The 24,071-nt window shown below is 40.2% G+C and overlaps 1 protein-coding gene across 5 annotated transcripts in view; it reads right to left on the reverse strand.

The window, feature by feature from the left end:
- Window positions 1–3,057: 3,057 nt before the first annotated feature.
- Window positions 3,058–24,071, reverse strand: part of KCNQ1 (potassium voltage-gated channel subfamily Q member 1) — a 402,777-nt gene continuing 381,763 nt past the window's right edge. For all 5 annotated transcript variants that reach the window (XM_061463088.1, XM_061463083.1, XM_061463084.1 and 2 more), the window contains one exon: window positions 3,058–3,547. In XM_061463088.1, coding sequence (XP_061319072.1) covers window positions 3,347–3,547 — 201 coding nt within the window. In that variant the 3' untranslated portion in view covers window positions 3,058–3,346. The remainder of the gene's footprint in view (window positions 3,548–24,071) is intronic.

Below are 24,071 nucleotides of genomic sequence, written 5' to 3' on the forward strand. Positions count from 1 at the left end.
ATAGTTAAGTAGACTGAGTGGAAGGGAGCAGGCAGCAGATGCAGCCAAACAGGTGAAATGACCCTCCCTGAGGTCAAACTGTAGCTTAATGCTAATGCCAGGCACTGTGCTTCTGTCTCGTGAATCCTAGCACAGCCCCCTATCCAGGAGCCCACACTCTTGCTCATCTCCTAAACCTCCCCTCTTGCACACATCTCCCCCTGTCTCCCCATTAATCTTTTTTTTTTGCAGACTTTCATGGTTGGCTGCCACAGAGTGAGCTTTCCTCACCACCTTCAGCTGGGCAGCCCATGTTTCTCCTCCTCTCCTATTTACTGGCTTCCTACCTTCCATATCTGGCGTAGCACCCAGAGGCTGAGGAAGCTGAGGCTGCTCAAAATTTTTTAGACCACGTTTTTTTAGCTGACCTTTATTGTTTTTAGGCAGGGATGGGGATCCAGGCACAGCTCACACCATTCTTGAAATGCAAACTGCTATTCAGCTGCTCTAAGTGTCTCGTTTCTGCAGCGTCAGACACCTTATTTTAACAGTTTACAAAAACAGGGTAGAAAATTATGAAGTCAAGGCTTTGCCTATCTTAAAGTTTCTTTGCTCCCCTTCAAGCTATTTACAAACATTTTCCTTGAAGAAACCCTGTCTGGACCGTTTGGATGAAGAGGAGACACCAGCAGATAAGGTTTCAGCAGAAACACATACTCATGGCATGCTGCTTACTTCAGGCTGGTCCAGCGTAAAACTGTTCAGCTCATCTTCCTGATGTTGCTGTTCCACAATGCTCTGTGAAAGAAAGATGCTGAGGTACTTACTTCCAGGAGAAGTCATTGAGGTATGAAATCTCAGCAAGAAAGATAAGTCCAGTCCAGCCCTCCAGGCAGAGAGGTCAGACCTATCTCTGGTGAGCACTTGGGGATGGCTAGCTCCAGTCAGCTGCATGGCAAAATTGGGTGGCTCATTTTATGCCATTCCTCTTCAGATGGGAAAATGGATCATCTTCTTTTTCTTTGGGTGAGGTGGATTGTCAGAGTTGAAGTAACAAGTCTCAGAGCTAGTGCTATTTCTGAAACGATCAGCTGGGCCCAGGTGAGAATCACTGACTTCATGACGAGACTTCCAGCGTTGAGAATCTGTAAAATCTGGTTAAACCTGGATATACCAGGATGCTGGTAACAGTGCTTTCCAGATGGGTATAGACCAAGTGACACATCCAGAAAGTGAAATTACTTTTTTCATGAAACATTTACTCAGCCTGTCTGTTATTACCAAGGTTAGCTGCCAAACAGAAAATGTAGGTATTGTCTTGAGAAGAAGCAGACACGAATGGATGCATTTTCTGGTTAACGCAGCACCCCTAGAAATGCAAAGACATCAGCTTTTCTGTGTGTATCAAGTGTCTGGATTTTAGAATAACCAAAAGACATGGCACTCTTGTCCCGTATTTTATTATGAAATTAACAGGCTGATTGAAAACATGAAATTACAGTGAATCTCATTTAAAAAATTTTCAAAATCATGAGAATAATTTTGATTTTTATAAAACATAATGCCCAGATACAATTCCTGTTTATGCCTGTAAATTTCTACACCCTTAACATTTACCTGCTGTACAGCAGTGAGGCTGGATAATTATAACATAATCTGTAAAGTTAAACGCAGTATACTTTCCTCTGCAGTCCAAGGGAAAGAGATTAAATCTTGAGAAGAAAGCCCAGAATATGAGCAGCAGAATGAGAAGGTTCCCTGCTGTCCCAGTTCATTACACATCAGTATTTCAGACTGCTCAAAGATAAATAAAGACAGGTGATGTTAACTGCTGTGCAAAATTATGAGGCTTTAGGGTGTAATTTTTCCAGGAGAGGGAGAGAGATCGCTGTGGGGTAAAGGCTCTGCAGTGAGGGGAATAGGGTGCACTGGATGCATATGATGCTCAAAGTGCAAGAGCTGATAAATCTGTTTACATCTCCCTCTTTCACCAGCAGTATGGGCTACTTCCACCACCACACTAGACTAAACATTTTCCTGATACTTTGTCAGCTTTAAGGATGTTCCACATTCAAAGCAGGGCTGATAGGATACTGGTGCTGACTATTTGCAAGGGCTGGATTTCAACCTTTGTAATACAATCCCAAATCCTGCACATTATGTATGTGAAATATCACATTGACCCAAACACTGCTGACTTTATTTTAACTATCATGTAGGTTAATGTGGTTCAGCCCTGTGGGTTGTAGCTGGGGCTCTTGGTCCTCTGAGTTAGAGCTGGCACTCTTCAATACCAAATGACTCTTGTAGGGAGATGAATTTCTCAAGACATTATTCAGGAAACTGTTCAAATTATCATAGATGCTGTCTGGGTGAAAGATGCTTTCCTGAACTGGGGCCTTGATTCCTGAGAGGATTATGGATGCTCAGTAAGTGGCCAGCCCAAGCACTTGACTGGCAAAGTCCAGTCACTTAAGTTTCTTGTACTATTCTTTGTGACTGTAAGCTAAAACCCAGTAGATTGAAGAAGTAGTAGCCTTCTTTTTAAGAAGCTATTTCAGGACAAGTACATTCAGACCACTGTGTTATTTATTTATATATAAATCCTTTGGCAACAATTTTCTAGAGAGCAGAAAGATTTTTTTTCTATGTAATACTTTATCGTCTCCCCATGAAAAACTGGTATCTTAAAAAGTCTATAGCTCTTTCCACTATAAATAGTATTGTTCCAGATTAAGGATTAGTTCCTCCCTGAAGAAAAACAGATTTAAAAAATCTGGTCATTATCTGATAACTGTTTATGTAGCAATATTAAAATAAAACAGAAAAAGAAAATCATTCAGTATGTGGTTTCTCATTCTCTAGAATGTTAGTGTACATTTCTACAATAAAACCAACATAAGTTACCGTAGTTTGTTCAAAAAACATTAGTAGAAATATATTGCTATTTGCAGATTCATAAACAGAATGCACTTTTTCCATCTAAGTTCAAGTATTATTAGAATACCATTATCACTATCATTATTATTAAAGATAATCCTTGTAATTTGGCCTGTTTTTTTTGTTGTTTTTTTTGGTGGTGGTTTTTTTTTTTTTTGGTCTTTCTAAGAAATAATGAGTTGTGATCATTTGTTCATGAACAAAATAAATGTGGAGTTTCAGTAAGTTTTGCCTGGTAGAAGACAGCCTGGCAATCCTTTCACTATTATGAGTGGCTTTAGAAGAGGGTATTTGAGATTAGTGGTATAGATACAGTAGTTGTGTGTTTTCTCAAATGGCTGATAAACCTAATTCCTTCCAGGTTGTCAACATTCAGTCCCATTTAAAGGAGAAAGGTGGGAAGAACCCACCCCAGACTTATACTGCATCAGGATATATCATCTTCATTTTCCCTCGGTACTGTCAGTTGATCGTAGGTTGGCAGGGTGTTATTAGGGAGGAAAAGATCTGAATTGACATTGTTGCCTCTCTGAGATGTTCTGTTGTTTCCTTGGTCCCCTTGCTGACAGGAAATCAGATGATGCAGCATATCTGTAATGAGGTTCAGTTTCTGGTCCATTTGTGTAACCTAGGAAGGAAAAGGAAAGATTTGTTTAGTAGCAGCAAGTAAGAAAATTGCAACAAACCATGAGATACAAATACAATATTAAAATGACAGTTTTCTTAATGAGGATCCGAACAACCTCTATGAAGACACCACAGATTCACAGTTCAGCAAACATCATCAGAAAATTAATGCAACAGGTCAGAGTTGGTTGAGGACAGGCCTGTTAATACTCACCTCTGGTATGTGCTTTGAGACTCATTTTATACCTGGATGAACACATGACAAATGAACATTTAAAGAGATGTGCTGTGATAGAGAACCAAGTCCCATAACTGAGTTTCTGTGAGGGTTTTTTGTTATTATTCTGGACATATTTTTTTTTTGCTTCAACATGATAAACTTCTAACATGCTTATATGCCTTAATAATATTAGTATGTTCTAGTATCTGCTCTAGTTGCAGTGATCTAATCCATTCTAAGCTAGGACTGACTGATGCTTTTTGTTACATTTGGGCCCAATTACCAACTCAGGCCACAAAATGCCCACAGATATTTTTGCTACTGTGAGTGTATAGAAGCTGGGGTCTGTGGCAAGGGCTGGAAGTGGGGCATGGTTCAGTTTTATGCTCTCACCTTGTCAATGACAGCATTCACTAGGACTGCCATTTGAATGACATGACTCACAGCAAGACAAGAAACTCTTCTAAGATGGGTTAAAGCTAATTTTCCAACTGGGGTGCTGCAGGGGAAGGTTAAGCCTGAATCCATAACGCTTATTTTCTTCTGCCTTGAGACAGAAGCTCCTTAAACTATTTAATTCCTCTTGTTTTTTCCTTTTCCTGCTCTTTCTTTTAATCTTTACAAGAAAGTATAATGAAAAGTCAGGATATCTAACAGAGGCTAGGTTATGGATTTGTCCAAAATTTAGATTCTATTTGGTGTACATTTATGGTATTCAGAAGAAAATCAAGAACGAAATATTTCTAGGAGCACCACAGATTCAGTCTCTGGCTTCTTGCAGTTTCCACTCAAGGAGTAATCTGTATCACCACTCAAGGAGTAATCTGTATCACCCCTCTTATCTGGCATGGGAAGCCTCCTTTCTCTGCTGACTCCAATATACTGAGAGAGCTGTCTTGAAGGGAAGATGGGTACCTCCAGCTTTGAAGTCCTGCCCACTCTCTGCCCCTTGCCATAGCACATCTTGAAATTGCACAGTAGGAGTCTGCCCTATGGTCTTCTGCTCCCTTCTACAAGTGTAATGAGAAAGCCTCAATTTTGCTGTCGTAGTCTATGCTCCGTCAATCCACAGGGATCCCAAAACACTAAGCAAATTCTAGGCAAAAAGATACATGTTTTAAAAAGGGAAAACAAGTAAGAGGGCAAAAAAACTGTGATAGGAATAAACTGCTGCTTAAAATATCTGCTAGAAAGTAGTTAAAGGCACATAAAACTGCCAGAAAGAGCATGAGTGGGAGCGATTTATATGTGCCTGGCTATCATCCAAGTATCACACAGGATAGTAAAAGACAGTAAGGCTGAGCAGAACATCAGCAAACCTGGAGGATTTCAGCAGAGACTAAAGTGTTTTTCCACCATAGAGAAATTGCTGAGTTTTTTTTCAAACACTATACAACGGGCAGGGAAGCAGATACAGTGATTTAAAAATATGGGGTGCCAGAGATTTATACTTTGCATCTGGTTTTGAAAACATGAGACAAAGCACCCTAGATGGTACATGAAACACTAGTAATTCTGGGTGGAAATGGCTGTTGAAAGGTGAGATTCTTCAAATGAGGAAGCTGAAGAACATGTAAGTTCAAGATTTCTAGAAGGAAATACAGATGGAAAATTGAGCATATCATCAGGTTTTCTTTTCATCACTATTTGTTCACTCTCTTTTAAAAAGGCATGCTTTGCCCAAATAGTGCCCATCACAGATGGCTAACTCATGATCATCCACATGTAACAGTACAAATCAGTGCTAGTGAAGCCTGCAAAAATATCTCATTCCTCCATCCTCCACTGTGCAGGTATCACTTGCTTTCCGAGACAGCTGTGCTGGAAGGACTGTATTGGAGGACTGCAGACAAATAGCTCCCTTCAGAGTCCAAAGGGCAACTTTTCCTTAACAAGAAATGTCTTTTTGCTAATTATTCTAAACTAACTAGGGGATTTATATATACATACTTCTGAATTTGTGATTCCAGGCAGGGATTACCAGAGGAAACATAGACCAAAGATATATATGGAAAATGTGCATTCATGAAACTTTCGGAGTGATGAGCTATTGAACATGACAGTAGATTGGACTGAGATCTGGATAGTCCTTCAGCAGCTGCTCATCTTGGTGATGAAGTACTGGAGAGAAGTGAGATATGAATATTCTTGCTGGGAAATATATTCCCAGGAATAATTGTCTAATTTTTTCTAGGGAACAAGGTTTGGCTGCTGCAGCTGTGGAGTGCAGGAGGCCCACAGAAGCAGAGGCAGAAGCTGACTGCTATTTAGTTGGGCCATATGAGATAAAAAGTAAAGATCTTTGTCTTCCATGTTCTTTCCATGTTAGGGTAGGGCTCTAAAGCCACAAAGCTTTTGTGGAGGGAGGTCCAGGTAGCTGGTTGTGTTTGACTGTTATTTAATCAGTTCTGATTTCCAATAAAGCAAGCCATTTCCCAGGAAGTTCTCTGCCCATGAAGGGCTTGCTCCAAGACACACTGAAGTCAGTGGTAGTTTTGGCAATCACAGACTTCCAGTGACTTCAGCAGGCTCTGGATCAATATTTGACTGATTTGTCTATCCCAAATAGTAACATATTCTTTGGATATTACAAAAGAAGGAGCAGTCTGGATTTCTGTACATTGCTCTGCTTGTGCTAATTGTGGATGGGATCAGAAAAGATGACATTTGCAAATGGCGATGGGACAATGGGTCCCCATCCTCAGTTCTGCCAAAGGGGTGTCTGCTTAAAGCATGAGACATTTTAAAGGGAGAAGCAAAAGCCACAAGAACACAACTTCTATTGTCATTACAGGCCTCTGATGTACAAGAAGGAAGGTGTCACAGTCAAGCGGTGCTTGAACTGTTCTGCAAGTGAGGGTGTGGTTATAAATCACATTTTTCTTTGGTGAGACCTTTCCTTTTAGATCTTGAGAACATTTGAGGGAGCTTCAGAGGCAGCTTCCCTGGCTTTTCTTCTTTCTCAGTTCCTACACAATTTGGTATCTCAATATTTCTAATAGTTAATGCCTTAGTTTTGAGGGCCCCTGTAGACAGGAACAAATACGATGTTAGAAGGGGCTTTCTAGAGAAGCTCAGGGATGGGTGTGGGAATTTTCATAGAGGATTTAATTTAAACATTTCTCTGTAATAGTGACCGGGGGGGAGGGGGGACGACACACCAACAATATCAGTATTATTAAGGAAAATTTCTTCAGGTACATGATTCTTCAAAAATCATGAAAAAGCTCTTCCTTCCATTTACAGTATCCAAGATCCCAGATTCTTGCAAATCCCCTTATCAGAGCTTCTGGCTTGGATTTGTTTATTTTGTTGCCAGAGATTAGGCAGCAGTCTTGGTGGAGGTCATATACCAGTTGCTGAGCTGTTTATAGGCAATGTAATCTGCATTAAGAAAGATTTGTTCTCCAGACTGTCTGTACTTTCTCTTGAGAGTTGGTCAAAGAAGGGAGTATGTGTGTGGTGTCTGGGGGAAAGATAGAGGAAGGGGAGCCAGTAAGAAAACACTCTCCTCTACTATATGATTACTCACTGTTAGAAAAGTATAAAGGCTGAGTTCCTGAGGAACAAAATTAATGGGCTTTGAGGGTTGCATGTGACGAGTCACTTTCTAGTCAATGAAAATATATGAACATTGTAACCACTGTCTCAACTGACAAATAAAATGGATAACACTGAGACAAAAAGCATCTTTGGAAAGAAAGACACTCGCTACTCACTGTGTCCTAAAATCATCTCTCTTGCATAAAGCTATCAGTGCCAAACCCGTCTTCACTTTGAGATACTAAAAATGGCTTTGTTTTTTCAGTAAACTGAGACTGTTGCTTGTGTCATCTTCTTTGGTATTTTTATAGTAAATATTTATTCTACAGTTCTCAAAAGTGTAAAAAAACCTCTTTATTTTTTTATGGTAGTAACCCTTAAATGGCTGCTGATAATTCACCTTGACTGAGGGTATGCTGCTTGCGCTTTAAACAGAGGGCGATGACCTGGGTCTGAGAAGAAAATTCTGAGTTGTTGAGTCAGGGTCAGATTTCAGAAAAAAACCATGATTTTTAAGCTAGTCACTGGCTCTGTTTCTCCAAGAAGTTATATTCGTATCAGTGAACTGCTGTTAAAGAGGGCTTGACTTGGCATAGTAAATTCCTAATGCACCATATAGAAACTCAGTTTTGTTACACTTTTTTTTTAAATTATTTTGGGAAGTAAAACAAACTGATAACACCAGCATGTGGCCATTTGATTACTGACTGTAACACTTGTGGCATTTTAAAGTAATTTTTGTTTGTCTGAAGAATTTTGTCCTGATTGTGCAGTAGAAGCTCTAGGGTACCGGGTGCTCAAACTATAGGAAATAGAAGAAATGGCAGGGTTGATATATGAATTCTTTCTTTTCACTAGAATTGGGAAAGAAATTCAGGTAAGCAAGTAACTATTCCACAGAGAATTGTAGTTCTTTGCAGTGTAGTTATAGAAAGGGACATTTCCTTTCCAAATGTCCCTTTCCCCAAAGAAAAACATATTTTTTTAAAAAGCTTTCTCAAAGTTTCTGGAAATACGACATCTTTGGTTAACTATCCACTCAGCTTCACTTCTTTCATGTGGATTTCCATGATAATTAGAAATTTGTAGATTACAATTATAATGCCATTTTTCAGATTAGACATCTCCCTTGTTGAAAACAACAATAGTAAGAGACATGTTCTGACAGGTCAAAACATAAAAAACTGATATGAAAGTGCTACTTCAGTAATACGTGATTAAATAAATAATATGAAATACAGCATATATGTTACCAAACACAGAATATTGGCAGCATGTTTTTATAACTGTCACTTTTAGAATACTGCCATTTTTTTCCCCAAATGAAAATGCAGATACAACCTTCAGGAGCAGCAGTAGCTGAAGAAGATGTTACACAATAAAACAGAAATCTTCACAGCTACCTTTGACTATTTCCAGCCACTTACTTACAACCTATAAACATAATCCCTATGGAAGTAAATGCTGCAGATCAGCAGCCGGTAAAACTTCAGTTACAAAAGGAACTATTAAATGAGACCTACAAAGAAACAAGTGGCAACAACCGATGTTGTGTTTATATAAGAGAGGAGTTCCTTTAAGATCTTAAAAATAAAGAAATATGAATAGAAAAGTTACAAGCACACAAGTTGATTCAGTTTCTACATGTCACCTTCATAAATTTATCTGGCTGTAACTTGCTGCTTGACTAAAGAAAGCAAGATAAAATGAATATATACCTCTCCTTCTAGCAAGAAGGTCAGCAGAATGCTGGCAGATGGGAGAATTAATTTATGGGAGAGTGAAATACACTTAGTTACGGATTGTTAAAGAGTATAAGACCTCGAAAGGTGGAAAGCTTTTGGGGCAGTGCTTACTTTGGAAGTGGAGACATTTCAAAAAGGCCTGAGGGTAAAAAAACAGTTGGAAAGGGATGATCTAAAGTGTTGCTAGTCAAGACAGAAATGAGGACCATGACGGATATGGCTGGAAGAAATGGTAAGAAGCAGAGACTGGATATGGCTGCTAGTTTTGAAGAGAGAGCTGAGAATGGTGGCCTCAGTTCAGTGCTTTTGTTGCTGCTATTAACAATTTCTTGGAAAAAAATATTTGGCTTATATAAAACACACAAGCAATTGGAAATCTGCTCTTCCTGAGAAACTTTCTTTAGCCGTAGGTGTAGATTTGGGCCATGAAGCCCCTCTGCTAGCTCATTGCTCCCTAAGCTCCTAGGCCTGTCCTGTTGGCCTCCCAGTACGGAATGCATGCCCAGATGTGTGCAACACTCACAGATCTGTCTGGCATCCAGAGGGCTATAGCCAAGCAATTAAAATTTGTGGTTGACTCTTTAGATAAATGAGACAAGACTTAAAACACATGGAAATTTTCAAGTTAGGACAGTGTCCAAAATCTACAGTCTTTGGCCCAGCAGTGCCTCAGGATACAGCATTTATTTTTTTCTTTTAGTATTACAAAGGTCAGATTTCTCTTTTTTTTAACCCTTTCCTCTAAATTAACAGAGTATCAGTAGATGAACAAGGGAGCTTGGAATGTTTTTCTCTCCTTGCATGAAGCCAGGAAAGTGAAGTTTAGGGTCTTTTCTCCAAATATAACTTTTATCAGAAGCCACTAAAGAAGATAAAATCCCCCTATCCTATTAACTGAATACTCTGGATTTTTCAAGAATTTGCTTATCTTCATTTACTATAGCCCCCCCTTCAGGAAATAATATCTCTTTGACCAGACACAGCTGTCTTCCATCTCCATTTTAAAATAAGACATAAATTGGCAAGAAGAGAGGGATTCTTTCCTTACAAGTGAATCAATGATACTAAAAGTATGAGAAGTTTATGTATCCACAAGTATTACTGGACATCTATCTAGCACCATCATCATAAACAGCATCCCAAATTATGCTTAAATTGAAATCCAGCTGTATGGAAGATGTCAAACAGGCTTGAGATAACAAGAAATATAAAGGAATTATTGATCAAAAAAAAACAGGGGAAAAAAATAAGCCCCTTATTTTTACGCAATAGTTTTGTTATGATTATGGAATAAATGGCAGTCATTAGTGCATCTTATATCCAAAGCACTGTGTGAATCTTTGTGCACTGATACAGTAGAACACTCCAGTAGATATCTACCATCATTACTAGTACAAAGTGGGGAAAACTGAGGTAGTAAAGTTAATGGCCTACCTTCAGATACAATAAACAGCTTCAACTTGGAAAGAAGAGCTCTAGCAAAACCTTAAAAATCTTTTCCCTGTCCTAAGCAGATCCTCAGATCTCAAAGAAAACTTCAAAACACTTTTCTGTTTTTTAGTGAGACAGAAAGTTGGAAAACTGATTGCTTTTTCATTTTCCATCACATTCTTGGTCAGCAAAACATTCCCATGTTGGGTCCTTCTGCTTGAGCACTCCAATACCTATCTGCAGAGGAAAGAAAAACTCTTATATTTCAGATGCTGCAGTTCCACAGATGTGAAGAAAATTCCCCATGTTACTTTCCTCTGGAGGGCTGTTTCTGCTGGTTTCATCACAGCAGTACAGCCTCTGAATATCACTCCATATTTTTGTTGTCAGAAGTTTGGCTGTCAGACAACAGCTTTCTCCTAGCTGTAGATTCTCATTTCCAGTGTGGAACAGTGGCATATTTACAAGACTTTAAGGGTTAATAAAAACAGTAAAAGACCCAACTAGCATAAAAACATGGCCCAAACTCTCGTTCATAACGAAATAAACCACAGGCCCTCCCTACCACCCTCACCAATTAAAGAAAACAAAGGTGACTAATCTTGCCCTCTCTCCAAAGGGGAATGTTTTGCTTCTTGAATCCTTGGCTCTGGCTCTCGTATGATACTGGGACTATGACTAATAACGTCTTGCCAGAGTACTGCTGATAATTTCACCATGGAGTAGCTGTTCTTGTTCTGGATCATCATAGTATGCACTTAAGTTGCCAAGACTTTATTTAAAAAAAACCCCAAAGAATAAGATATACATTCATAATCCCCAGTGTTAGAAATACGTTTTTCAGCTTTAACTGTTAGGTTTTGCCTGACAATTTTCCCTCCTTCCTCCAAACTGTTATTTTTCAGATGCCTGCTATGAAACGGTTCCCTTTTTCCTCTCTTTCTCTCAAACTCTTTTCCTAATTCAAAACAGATTTGAGGCTGCTGCTCTTTCTAAAGCAAATATGCCATGTATCACATTGAGTTAGGTTAGCATTGCTTATATTGTGTTTTACACTTCACCCAACTGAGGCATCCATACTGCTTTTCAAAGGGAATAAAGCCAGACTATGTGTACCAGGTTTTCTGGTTGGAATAGAAAATGAGACACATCCACAAGTTATGGATCTGATTTTATGGCATGACATGAGTAGGGAAGGGCAACACTATCTGCTTTATGCTCATAACGTTAAAACCAAGATGACTTCGTAAGTTTGTTTGTGTTTTTTTTTAAATTAATATTTTTGGTCAGTTCCTTTTTTATCATTTATAATCTACTCATTAATTATGATTTGATAGTTACTATATGGGCAAAAAAGGACATAACTTCCTTTGTGTCTTAAATGAGTTTAAAAATTAATAACCATATAAATGACTTCTGCAGCAATCAAACCTGGAAGGGGAAAAAGAGCAGGGAAGAGAGAAGCAATTAAAAGAACAGTGAGTTTTGAGATTCCCTGAGGGTTTCTGGTAATTAAACCAACGGCAACATGAATCTCTGTTTGATGTGGTTCTGAATTTGTTTTCAGAAGAAAAGTCTTTAAAAAGATTCTTTCAAGCAAAATTTTTAGATAAGCAGCTCAGCATGAATAATTAGACCAGAAATACTTTGATAAATATTATTATGGAGAAGTCATTTATGGGCCATGGCATTAAGGTTAGAAATCCTGGTGATAAATAAGGTGCCAAGTTTGCACCCATTCTGAATACACAAAACCAGAACTGTATTCTTGTATGCTTGAGTCTGCTCCTCAGAAAGGAGGTGACCTCTTGTTTTGCCATTGCATTAAGCTTTACAGAGACACAGATGCAAGACAGAAAATTTCAGTGGGAAAGCTCAGTGGAATGAAAGAAAACCACACACAGTTCCAAAGGCACTTTTCATTCCCAGGGGCTACACAGAGATCAGAGGTGAAATTTATTGGTGATAAAAAGTCTGTGAGCCCACTCTACTCCCCTAGACTTTCCAACCGCCATTTGATTTTGCTGAAATCATATCCTGAAACACTTTCTTCAGAATGCTCTAAAAATAAAATTGCTTTATAAATAATAAAAAAAAAAAAAAAATCCCACTGAAATCCAGAGAAGATGCAGGTGCTCTGCACCCTCTAAAATCAAGCTGCCTTAGACACACCAAAAATGCATTTCATTTACTGAAGTTTACTGACTGCTCCAAAAAGTGGAGGCAGATACAATCAATCACAAGCCAGCAAATAACCAACAAGTGAACTAGTAGCTAATATATTTGCCAGTGGAAACCCATGTTGAAAAGGAAAAGAAACTTCTTGTTGGCTGTCATGGTATTATTCATAAAGGCAAACTAGTGAATCTTATGGATACCAGGAGCAAAACTACAACAAAGGCAACCAACTGCTAATGAAGAAGGGTTTTCAGTCAAATTTCATGGGTCATACAAAGTCATTACCATGCCTGCAGGAGTTCAACAGCTTTGCCAGTTGAATTCGGGTGAAATGAAGTGATTATTTTGTAATGCATTTTGTAGTTTTAGACTTTTTTCTCTAAATTCCAAGCTCTGATGGCAATCAGCTATGCAAGAATAACAGCTTCAATTTCCAGAGTTAGTCTATAAGCAACATTACTGCAGAAGCAACCTTCAAAAGAGGTCTTCTGTGTACACCAAGGTCTCAGAAACTAGATTTTATAGACTCTGGTTTATTTTTGCTTAAATACAACCTTATGGCTTTAAGCAAATTTCCTAACACTTGGGGGACTTGACTTATTTTGCAAAAAGAGGGACAGATCATTTAGCTGCTGCTGGTAACAAGCTCTGCATGGGTTAACTTTCCAAGTTGGTTCCATTGCAGGTTTCTCTCTGGTTTTGAGTCACTTAAAATATCAAGGCTTGTCTCCATAACATTTTAAGCTATAATGATTCAAAAGTAAACAACTGTTTCAGAAAAAATAATGTGTTTGAAAAACCTAATGGATGACAAAGATAACAAAAAATCCTTAATGTTTTTCTTTGTCAATAATTTCTTCTAGGACTATAGCCAAGCTGGGCATTTATTTGGGCTGGTAAACTGTGGCTCAGAAAGTGGATCTATTGGCAGTGTAAGCAAATGCTCAGTGGTGGAAGCAAAAGGTTCACAGTGTTTCCTAGCTGATTAATCATCATGACAGGCTTGAAGACTAAATGATCTGCTCAGCTCCAGATGTTAGGTGTGTATCCACCTCTTGTTATTCTGGTTCATAAGCAGCAGCCTGTCTTGTTCATTCTTAAGATAATTATGACCATTACTGTTCAAAACAAACAAAAAAAAAGATTTGGACTTTGTAATTTTATCCTGTGATAAAGGAGGCTTCTAAACAAAACAACACAGTACATATAGTCTAGACGTGATGAAATATTGGAAGATCCTTCCATCAGCGGTGGTGACAGTCGCGCACATAAAGCTTTGTGATGTTTCCCTTCTCCACTCCCACCTCCTACAGAACTGTTATCAACTGCACAAAGGAGGAGTATGAACATGTAGCTGGATCTTTCCCCTCAAGCCCCTGCCATTAATGGCTGCACTAGCCCCTGTTAAATCAGTAACAAAATGTAGCTTCTCTATGATGGAAGGCAGCATCTGTTTCACATCACATGGTAACACTCCACAGTTTTTACAGATAGGAAAGATGAGGAGAATATCACGGTAGCAGAAAGAAGCCACCCAACCCTGCCAAAGACAGACAGGATGTTCAGTGGCTGCAGGTGATGAGAGATCTGTCACCTAAAGGACTGTCCTCCACAGAGGGATCAAGTACGTCTTGGGTATCAGTAAGGAAGGACCTTACTGACAGTGGCATTCCAGGAAGGGAACACCAGAAAATCAGCACCTTGCTTTCTGAAGCAAGCTACAGTTCACTCCTCCTGGCTGAGGAAATAGAAACCACAGAAGGTGGAATGACTTGCCTCAAGTCCTGCAGAAGATGATGTCTGAGACAGGAACATCACCCACGCCACCTGAAAACCTCACAATAACCACGCTGATCTTTCTAGATGGGACATAGACTGTCATGACAACACAAGCGTCTCACACTGCTTTTTAGAAACTGATTTACAGAGAAGGCAGAGGAGGTCTGGTTGCACTTATTCCTCTCTGGCTTAGTACTCACAGTGTACATGTGCAAGTGAGAAGACCATGTGTGACCAGCTCTGATATGCATTATTTATATAACAGTTCTACTGACTGAAAAACTAACAAATCCACAGCCTGCAGATGATGTGCAGACATGCAGACACATCATCACAAATATCACTTTGACTCCTTTTTTTTTTTCTTTCCTGCTGCACTACAGTGTACATAGCACTTAGTACAATGGTGAAATAAGCCTCTGGCTAAAGAAGCAGCTTGTTTAAATCACAGCATTTCTTCACATTCAATGGATGCATAGAAATAAGTGTAATTTTCCAGGGAAACATTTCTATATGATTATTTCACATAGGTCAAAGTTTGTCAAACCCATTTGTGATGCAGTGATGCAAGGTGCTCAACACTTTCCTTACTATCTGAGTGTCCTTGAATCCCAGTGAGCATTTCAGTGAGGAAGATCTGTGAAACATGCAATGTGTAACTTTCTGTAACAGTGACTGCACAATACAAGAGGTCAAAATGAGGTTTCTTTCCTCATGTATTGTAAGTATGGCCAAGTTATAATTCTACAGTTAATTTAGGGCTTGGATATCTGTGCTGGACAAAGGATCTTGCTCTGTGTAGAAAATGACAGGAACTCAATCTTAGGAGACAGTCCCAGAGGCTAAAAATGCTTTTGTTAGTACAATGAACACCTGTATTAATTGCACACTTCACTTACTCAGAGGTCATTGCTAATGGCAAAGGTTTTAAATCAGCCACCCCAGGAGACAGACATCATTATATTTCTAGAGCAGTCTTTCTGATGCTGCCAAACTAGGCAACCCTGAAAATAGGAATGCCATCCAGAGGGACCTTGACATGCTTGTGAGGTGGGCTGATGCCAACCTTATGAAGTTTAACCATGACAAGTGCAAGGTCCTACACCTGGGTCGGAGCAATCCCAGGCACAGCTACAGGTTGGGCAGAGAAGAGATTCAGAGCAGCCCTGCAGAGAAAGATTTGGGGGTGTTGGTCAATGAGAAAATGAACATGAGCAGTCAGTGTGCACCTGCAGCCCAGAAAGCCAACCGTATCCTGGGCTGCATCAAAAGGAGCGTGACCAGCAGGTTGAAGGACGTGATCCTGCCCCTCTACTCTGCTCTTGTGAGACCTCACCTGGAGTATTGTGTGCAGTGCTGGTGTCCTCAACATAAAAGGGACATGGAACTGTTGGAACAAGTCCAGAGAAGGGCCATGAGGATGATCAGGGGACTGGAGCACCTCCCGTATGAAGACAGGCTGAGGAAGTTGGGGCTGTTCAGCCTGGAGAAGAGAAGGCTGCGTGGAGACCTCATAGCAGCCTTCCAGTATCTGAAGGGGGCCTATAGGGATGCTGGGGATGGACTCTTCACTGGGGACTGTAGTGATAGGACAAGGGGTAAAGGGTTAAAACTTAAACAGGGGAAGTTTAGACTGGATATAAGGAGGAAATTCTTTCCTGTTAGGGTGGTGAGGCACTGGAACAGGTTGCCCAGGGAGGTTGTGAATGCTCCATTCCTGGCAGTGTTCAAGTTGGACGAGGCCTTGGGTGACATGGTTTAGTGTGAGGTGTCCCTGCCCATGGCAGGGGGGGTTGGAACTAGATGATCTTAAGGTCCTTTCCATCCCTAACTATTCTATGATTCTATATACTCACACTCTGGAGTCCATGAAGGTGAAAGTCTGTAATACCTTGTTGCTGGGAACAAGAAGACAGTCCAGAACATTTGAATGAACACAAAATATTAAGAGAGTAATCAGACACTGTTGCTGAAATCTGATGTTTAAGTTTTAGTTTTAGAGTAAAGTGGACATTTTTCTGACTTTCATGTAAATGGCTTTCTCCATCTCTCATTGTATACCAGTACCTAACCCAGCAATACTTTTAAGGATGTGAGAAATGTCAAATAATTTCATCTTATTCACTTTGTGATTAACAGGTGCTATTCATTATAACTCAAATAACTAACTGGATGTTACCATATGGTATCTGTTAGTTGCCATAACTAAATGGTAGCTAAAATTATGCTGGAATTCAAATGACGAGGTCAGCATTCATTTTTTTTGCTGATGTAGTTCCCCAGTTGAAGTCATCTGTAGTTCTCCCCAGATGGTACCTGTTCACACTGGTGCTAGTCAGTGCTGGTACTTCCTAGCTTGGTATGCAAAATGTGGAGAATTAATGGTATATAACATGAAAAACAGAATCTAACTTGTCAGAGGGGGCAGAGATGTCTGCATTTTACACTCCTCCTAATCTGTCAGACTGCATTTAAAACCCATCAGCAGATTTCTCACTTTGAAATCACAGTCGAGAAAATTAATTTAGGTAGGTGCTTCCTTCCTCCAAGAGGTCATGTTGTCCTCAATAGAAAAGTAGCATCATTTCTGCCAAAGGCAAGGAGCATGAAGGTGTGGGCAGGGTTCTCCACGCAGGTGATTACAGCTGCTCTACAATGTAGCACCATACAAAGGGGTAAAGAGACAAGAATTTGTTCAGAAACAGCAAAGAACAGGAGCAAGGAGCAAGAAAAATAATGGAGCAAAGGCAGAGAACAGATCTTTGAAGCATTCAGTGTTTTCACAACTGCCTCCTATGTGAATGCTAAAAAGGTTTTCAAGGATGCAAATGATCAGATACACAAATTCTTCGTAAGGCACCTAGGAACTCTAACATTCAAGCTAAAGGCAATGAATTGATTATTTTTTCCATCAAATTATCTCCAAACTCTTTAATGTGAACTTTATCTTGTAGTTTACAAGCACACAGTAAAATTTTCACGGACACATAGGTGCAAATTTTTTCTACCAGTCCTGTTACCCTTTTCAGTTAGATTCATTAGCCAACGTGAAAAAAACCCAATAATTCTTTGAGCTTTGTGTACACCATGAACCTCTCTCCCCCCTCCACTGTGACTCAGGAACAGGGCATGTTTTGCAACAATGCCTCCTAAACATACAATAATCCCAATTCACTTCTCTTTCAGCCCAGAATAAATGAGGAGTAAATTTATTGATGTCAATGGGATTAAGGCAATATAAATGGCCTGAAAACACAGATCACTGTTAGCACTCAGAAGAGTACACTCCAAAGGCTTGTCCACTTGCATACAACATATCCCGTATAGTAAATAGCACATACCACTACAAAGATCTCATACAACTCAATGGTGCATTGTTTAAAGCAGATCTTTCTTCAGTGCACAGAGACAGAACTTCTTGTTATTTTAAAGTAACAACCCTGTCATGCAAATTCTAGCCACATCTTCATTCTTCTGCTATTAAATCTCCTAAAACTTCATAACTTCATAGGAAATATACTATAAAAGAAAAAAACAAAACAAAACACAGAAAACACCAAACCTAGCAGGGTATATTCAGATAAGCTACAGTTTTGGAAAGAAATCGCAAGGTTTTTAGCATACACTGTAAAAGTAATGATAACCAAAAGGTTATCTGAAGTGTAATTTAAAGAAATGTGTTTTCATTGTTTTCAGATAAAAAATCCCAAGGCTATGCGTAAAAGTCCTGAACTGCAGGACAGTAATGAGTTTGTGAATCAGCACTGTAAATTCCCTGTGCTGTGAATGTGGGAGCCATCAGGAGCACACACGATTGAGTCAGCAGTTACCAAGACACATACATACAGTAGAGGCCACTCAAGTCTCCAAACTGCCATTTATCATTTCCTGAGAGAACAGTTTCTTGGCAAGCTGTCTTCAAAAACATTTTTTTTTCCAAAACAACCAACCATTCCAGCAGACTATGAATACCACTATAATTTGGTCTATTTTTCATATCAAGCAGACTATGGGCTCTGGTTTTCAGTTAATTAAAGAAACCTCTTCAGATTTCCAAATGTTGTTTGCAGCAGGGTAGATCCCACAATGAGCCAGCTCTAAACCAGTGCCAGTTGCACACCAAACCAAATGGAGATGAAGAAAAAAACCAAACATTTATAAAAGGACAGTTTGAAGTCTCAAAGCCCAGCTTACATAATGCCAAATTCGGCTGCCCTGCCAAACTTAACTTGCGTCTCTGATGAAAATAGCTGTCTTAGGCTTGACTGTATTCATACTCCCAAATGTGTAATGGCTCATAGCTGTCTGTCAGAATTTGAACTCCATCTGTTGTTGTTATTATTATTATTATTACTCCTACTACATACTAATAGCACTTAAGGGCCTTGTCTGAGATCAGAGCTCTGATGGGCTTCGAGATTTCCATACAGATAGATAGAAACAACCATTGCCTTAAAAAATAAAAAAAGGGTGGGACAAAGATCGTATTTTGATTCTCCTGTTATACATATGCAACTGAGAGATGGAGAGATTAAATGTCCTTCCTGTGCTCACACAAAAAATATCTGGGGTAAAAGCTAGGAATTTAACCAAAGTTTTCAAGTTTAAATCAACTTTGTCTTTTTTCATTAACCCTATTCTTACTGACTACAAGACTGTATTCAAATCTGTATTTATAAGGTGAGACATCAGACCCACATTCAGCTTTGGGATATACAAGGCCTAAGCACATGCCTAGCAAAGGGGAGCAACATGCCTCTAATCTCTTACAAGAATATTTATGTTAACATAGCAATAGTTACTTGTGGCTTTGCTTCTTGAAGCTTTACAAAAATCAAACTTAGGAAATAAAGTCCCATATTTTGATCTCCTATTTGGTGAAGGAAGTCTGGATTCTGCTATTTCTCTGCAGAGTCCTCTGTGCAAGCAAACACAGAAACAACAAACTGTGCCATGCTTCAGGAAAAAAGTAAATAATCACTTAATGGGTTTCTCTGAACATCTGACCTGCAGTTCACACATTCTTACTGGAAAAAAAAAAAAAAAAGGAAAAAAAGAGTAGTTATACATGTTTTAGTAAAGAACTATTATATTACTTTGTCTTCAGGAGACTTTTGCCTTCTGAAAAAAACCCAAGTAGCTTCCTACTTCAGGAGTACTTTCCTTCTGAAAATCAAGCATTTTACTTACTTATAAGTTGCTATTTGGAATCATAGGATGTCTCAATTTAGAAGGGACCCATAAGGATCACCGAGTCCAACTCTCTGCTCCTTTCAGACTACCTAAAACTAAAACACATGACTAAGAGCATTGTCCAGATGCTCCTTGGACTCTGACAGGTTTGGTGCCATGACCACTTCCCTCAGAAGCTTGCTCCGTTGACTGACCAACCTCTCAGTGAAGAACCTTTTCCTAATACCCAACCTGAACTTCCCCTGATGCAGCTTCTTTCCATTTTCTTGTGTCCTATCACTGGTCAGCAGAGAGAGGGGATAAGCACCTTCCCTTCTACCCCCACCTCCTGCCCTAAGAATATGTGATTTTAGAGGTTTGTTTTGTTGTTCGTGGGTTTGTTTGCTTGTTCAGTTTCTCTTTTTCCCTGAAGATAAAGAATAAATGTACCTGAAATTAGGACAACTTCCAGTCAAATTAATCTCAAGTCTCCATTCCAACTTATGGATGTAGGAGAGCATCTCAAAACACTTAGAAGACATACAGATAATCACAACAATATGGGCAACATTATGCATCTCTTCCTCACTTTCTGGGAAAAGTTTTTCAGCTGAAACATTCCCAAAAATTTTGGTCTGAAATACCCACAATGGAAAATTTCAGGTCAGATGGTTAAAGCTGCACATAAGTGAACCAAGACTTACAGTGGGAAATGTCTTATGCTCCGAAGCACTCCCACTGCCCAAGAACAAGCAGGTGAGTACCCATAATAAATCCCAAAATATGTTTACAAGGGAGACAAACTGTGCTTCATTACTTGGCCTCAATACCACACTTTTGGTTACTTTTACAGAAAAGAGGACTGCCGTTACTTGCCTTGATCAGTAAACAGAGTTTGTGTTGTACAGAAAATTGTGGCATGTAACAATTTTATTAACCTCTCAAAATACTGAGATATTTCAAGGACTGGAAATTGCAAAGTATTTTAATTTGGAAACAAATAAATGGCTTTAACTTAAAAATGAATGTTGATAGCACTGAAACATCCAATTAAACCAGTAAAAACCTTATCACTATCCCAAAGTGTCTAAAAGGAATAAAAAACCAGACCAAGAGCAGCGTTTCAATGTCTTTGGATCACAATGAAAAAGTCTAAATCAATGATTCCAAGAAGGTTTGACTGAAAATGTTACCCAGGTAGACTTGTTCACTGTGACAACACAAAAGTTTCTAAGGGGACTTCTGTTTTTTTTCCCAAAAGACTAATTTTTGCCTGCTCTATCTAAAATAAGGCTCTTAGGACATCTTACTTTTTGAGTAACATCCCCTGACAAAACCTGACCATTTCTCAGTTCTTCTTTGCTGTTAGCATGCCCTCCTGAGATGTTGACACAAGTGCCTGCTCACTGCAGAAGCTCTTTGGAGCAGGCCTCTGAAGAGGATGTCATGAGGACTATCAGTTCTAAAATAATTTACAAAACTGCAGAATTTCCTCTTTCAGTAAGTGGCTCTAACTAGCTTTTTTTTCCAGCAGAAATCCCTGGAGATGCAAATCACTTTTCCCGTACAGAATGGCAACTGCTAATGCTGTAAACTAACAGGGCTGTCAAAAAAACTTTGTATGGTCCCCAGATGGCTGAAGTGTACCTTTCCACCTCCAGCTTTGTCCAAGGTGAGCATGTAGCAAGTCCTGCCTGGGAACCTTCCAAAGCAGACTGTGTACTGGGATTACTGTGTAAAAGTACGATAGGATGGGTGTCCTCTAAAGCCAGTGGGACCTTTGCCATTGACTTTAAAAGGAGTAGAAGCAGAGCTGAGAATAATTATTTTTTATCAACTTTATTTACTTTAGGATTTGTCTCAGGAGTATTCAGGTCAGGGCTGGCCCTGGAAGTGCTTCAATCTGTAAGGGTCAATTAGTGTCAATGCTAGTTTATTTTTTCTAAATTTGATAGAAAAGTCTCTCCAAGCCTTTTAGTTGTGGAAATGGATGCAAAATATAAACCCATCCAATCATTTAAGGTGAAAATTTTCCATTAAAATCTGGTGGTGTTCAGTCTCAGTGATACAAAAAACCCACCTTGATCCTATAGCCCAATTTGTTAAGCCAGTCTTGTACACACTGATCTGATTACCAGGGAAAATACAGAGAGGAAAGAAAACAGTAAGGGCTGGTCATGTGGTTTTATGAGACACGGGCAAAAAATATTATCCCCAGTTGTCTCTTGAGGACTGTATTTAACTTGGGTTTACAAAGAATATCCCTGGTCTTGAGAGGGTCCAGAAAAGGGCCACAAAGATGATCATGAGATGCTCGAATTTGAGATCCTCAGGACAGTGAGAAGAGCGTGCAGCAAGCTCACTGCCCTGGACTTCAAAAGAGCAGACTTCGGCCTCTTCAGGAACCTGCTTAGTAAGGTTCCATGGGATACAGCCCTAGAGGGCAGGGGGGCCCAAGACTCTTGGTTGATATTCAAGGATCACCTGCTGCAAGCTCAGGAGTGTTGCATCCCAACCGGAAGGAAGTGCAGCAGGAGGGCCAGGAGACCTCCTTGGATGGATAAGGAGCTCCTGAGAAAAATTCAAATGAAAAAAGAGGCTTATAATAAGTGGAAGCAAGGACAGGTGGCATGGGAAGAGTACAGGGATGTTGTCTGGGAAGCTAGGGACCAGGTTAGGAAAGCTAGTACCAGACCCATCCTACCTTAAGAAATGAGCTGAAGAGAAGGGAAATGATAGTAAGGAAAGGAATGTACTAATTACACAACATAACCCTAAGGGGGGAATATAATAATTTTCTACTGCTTGAGGCAGAAACTAAACAGCATGGGATGTTGTCCAGGAAGCTAGGGACCAGGTTAGGAAAGCTAAGGCCCAGTTAGAATTAAACTTAACTAGAGGTATTAAAGATAACAGGAAGGGATTCTACAGGTACATAGCAAATAAAAAACAGAGTAGGAAGAATGTAGGCCCCCTCAGGAAGCTCTCGGGAGAACTGGCTACACAGGATTTGGAGAAGGCTGAGGTTCTGAATGACTTCTTTGCCTCTGTCTTCACTGGCAAAGGCTCTGACCAAACCACCCAAGTCTTGGAAGGCAGATGCAGGGACTGTGAGAATGAAGACCTTGGGCCCACTGTAGGAGAGGATCTGGTTCGAGACCATCTTAAAAACCTGAACATGCACAAGTCCATGGGACCTGATGAGAGCCATCCGTGGGTCCTGAAGGAGCTGGTGAATGAAGTTGCGAAGCCACTGGCCATCATATTTGAGAAATCATGGCAGTCAGGTGAAGTTCCCAACGACTGGAAAAAGGGAAATATAACCCTCATTTTCAAGAAGGGGAAAATGGATGAGCCAGGGAATTACAGACCAGTCAGTCTCACCTCTGTGCCTGGCAAAATCTTGGAGCAGATTCTCCTGGAAGGCATGCTAAGGCACATGAAAAACAACAAGGTGCTTGGTGACAGCCAGCATGGCTTCACTAAGGGGAAATCCTGCCTGACCAATTTGGTGGTCTTCTGTGATGGGGCTACAGAACTGATGGACAGGGGTAGAGCAGTTGATGTCATCTACCTGGACTTGTGTAAAGAGTTCAACACTGTCCCCCATGACATCCTTGTCTCTAAATTGGAGAGACATCAATTTGATGGGTGGACCACTTAGTGGATAAAGAACTGGCTGGATGGCCGCACACAAAGAGTTGTGGTCAATGGCTCAATGTCCAGCTGGAGACCAGTAACAAGTGGTGTCCCTCAGGGATCGGTGTTGGGACCGGTCTTGTTTAACATCTTCGTCGCTGACATGGACAGTGGGATTGAGTGCACCCTCAGCAAGTCTGCCCATGACACCAAGCTGTGTGGTTCGGTTGATAAGCTGGAGGGAAGGAATGCCATCCAGAGGGACCTTGACACGCTTGTGAGGTGGGCTGATGCCAATCTCATGAAGTTTAACCATGCCAAGTACAAGGTCCTACACCTGGGTCGGAGCAATCCCAGGCACAGCTACAGGGTTGGGCAGAGAAGAGATTCAGAGCAGCCCTGCAGAGAAGGATTTGGGGGTGTTGGTCGATGAGAAAATGAACATGGGACGGCAATGTGCACTTGCAGTCCAGAAAGCCAACCGTATCCTGGGCTGCATCAAAAGGAGCATGACCAGCAGGTTGAAGGACGTGATCCTGCCCCTCTACTCTGCTCTTGTGAGACCTCACCTGGAGTATTGTGTGCAGTGCTGGTGTCCTCAACATAAAAAGGACATGGAACTGTTGGAACAAGTCCAGAGGAGGGCCACAAGAATGATCAGGGGACTGGAGCACCTCCCGCATGAAGACAGGCTGAGGAAGTTGGGGCTGTTCAGCCTGGAGAAGAGAAGGCTGTGTGGAGACGTCATAGCAGCCTTCCAGTATCTGAAGGGGGCCTATAGGGATGCTGGAGAGGGACTCTTCGTTAGGGACTGTAGT

This window comes from Pezoporus flaviventris, unplaced genomic scaffold, assembly GCF_033815535.1.
Source record: "Pezoporus flaviventris isolate CSIRO_AGI_PZ_B2104156 unplaced genomic scaffold, CSIRO_AGI_Pfla_v1 ptg000036l, whole genome shotgun sequence".
Lineage (NCBI taxonomy): Eukaryota > Metazoa > Chordata > Aves > Psittaciformes > Psittacidae > Pezoporus > Pezoporus flaviventris.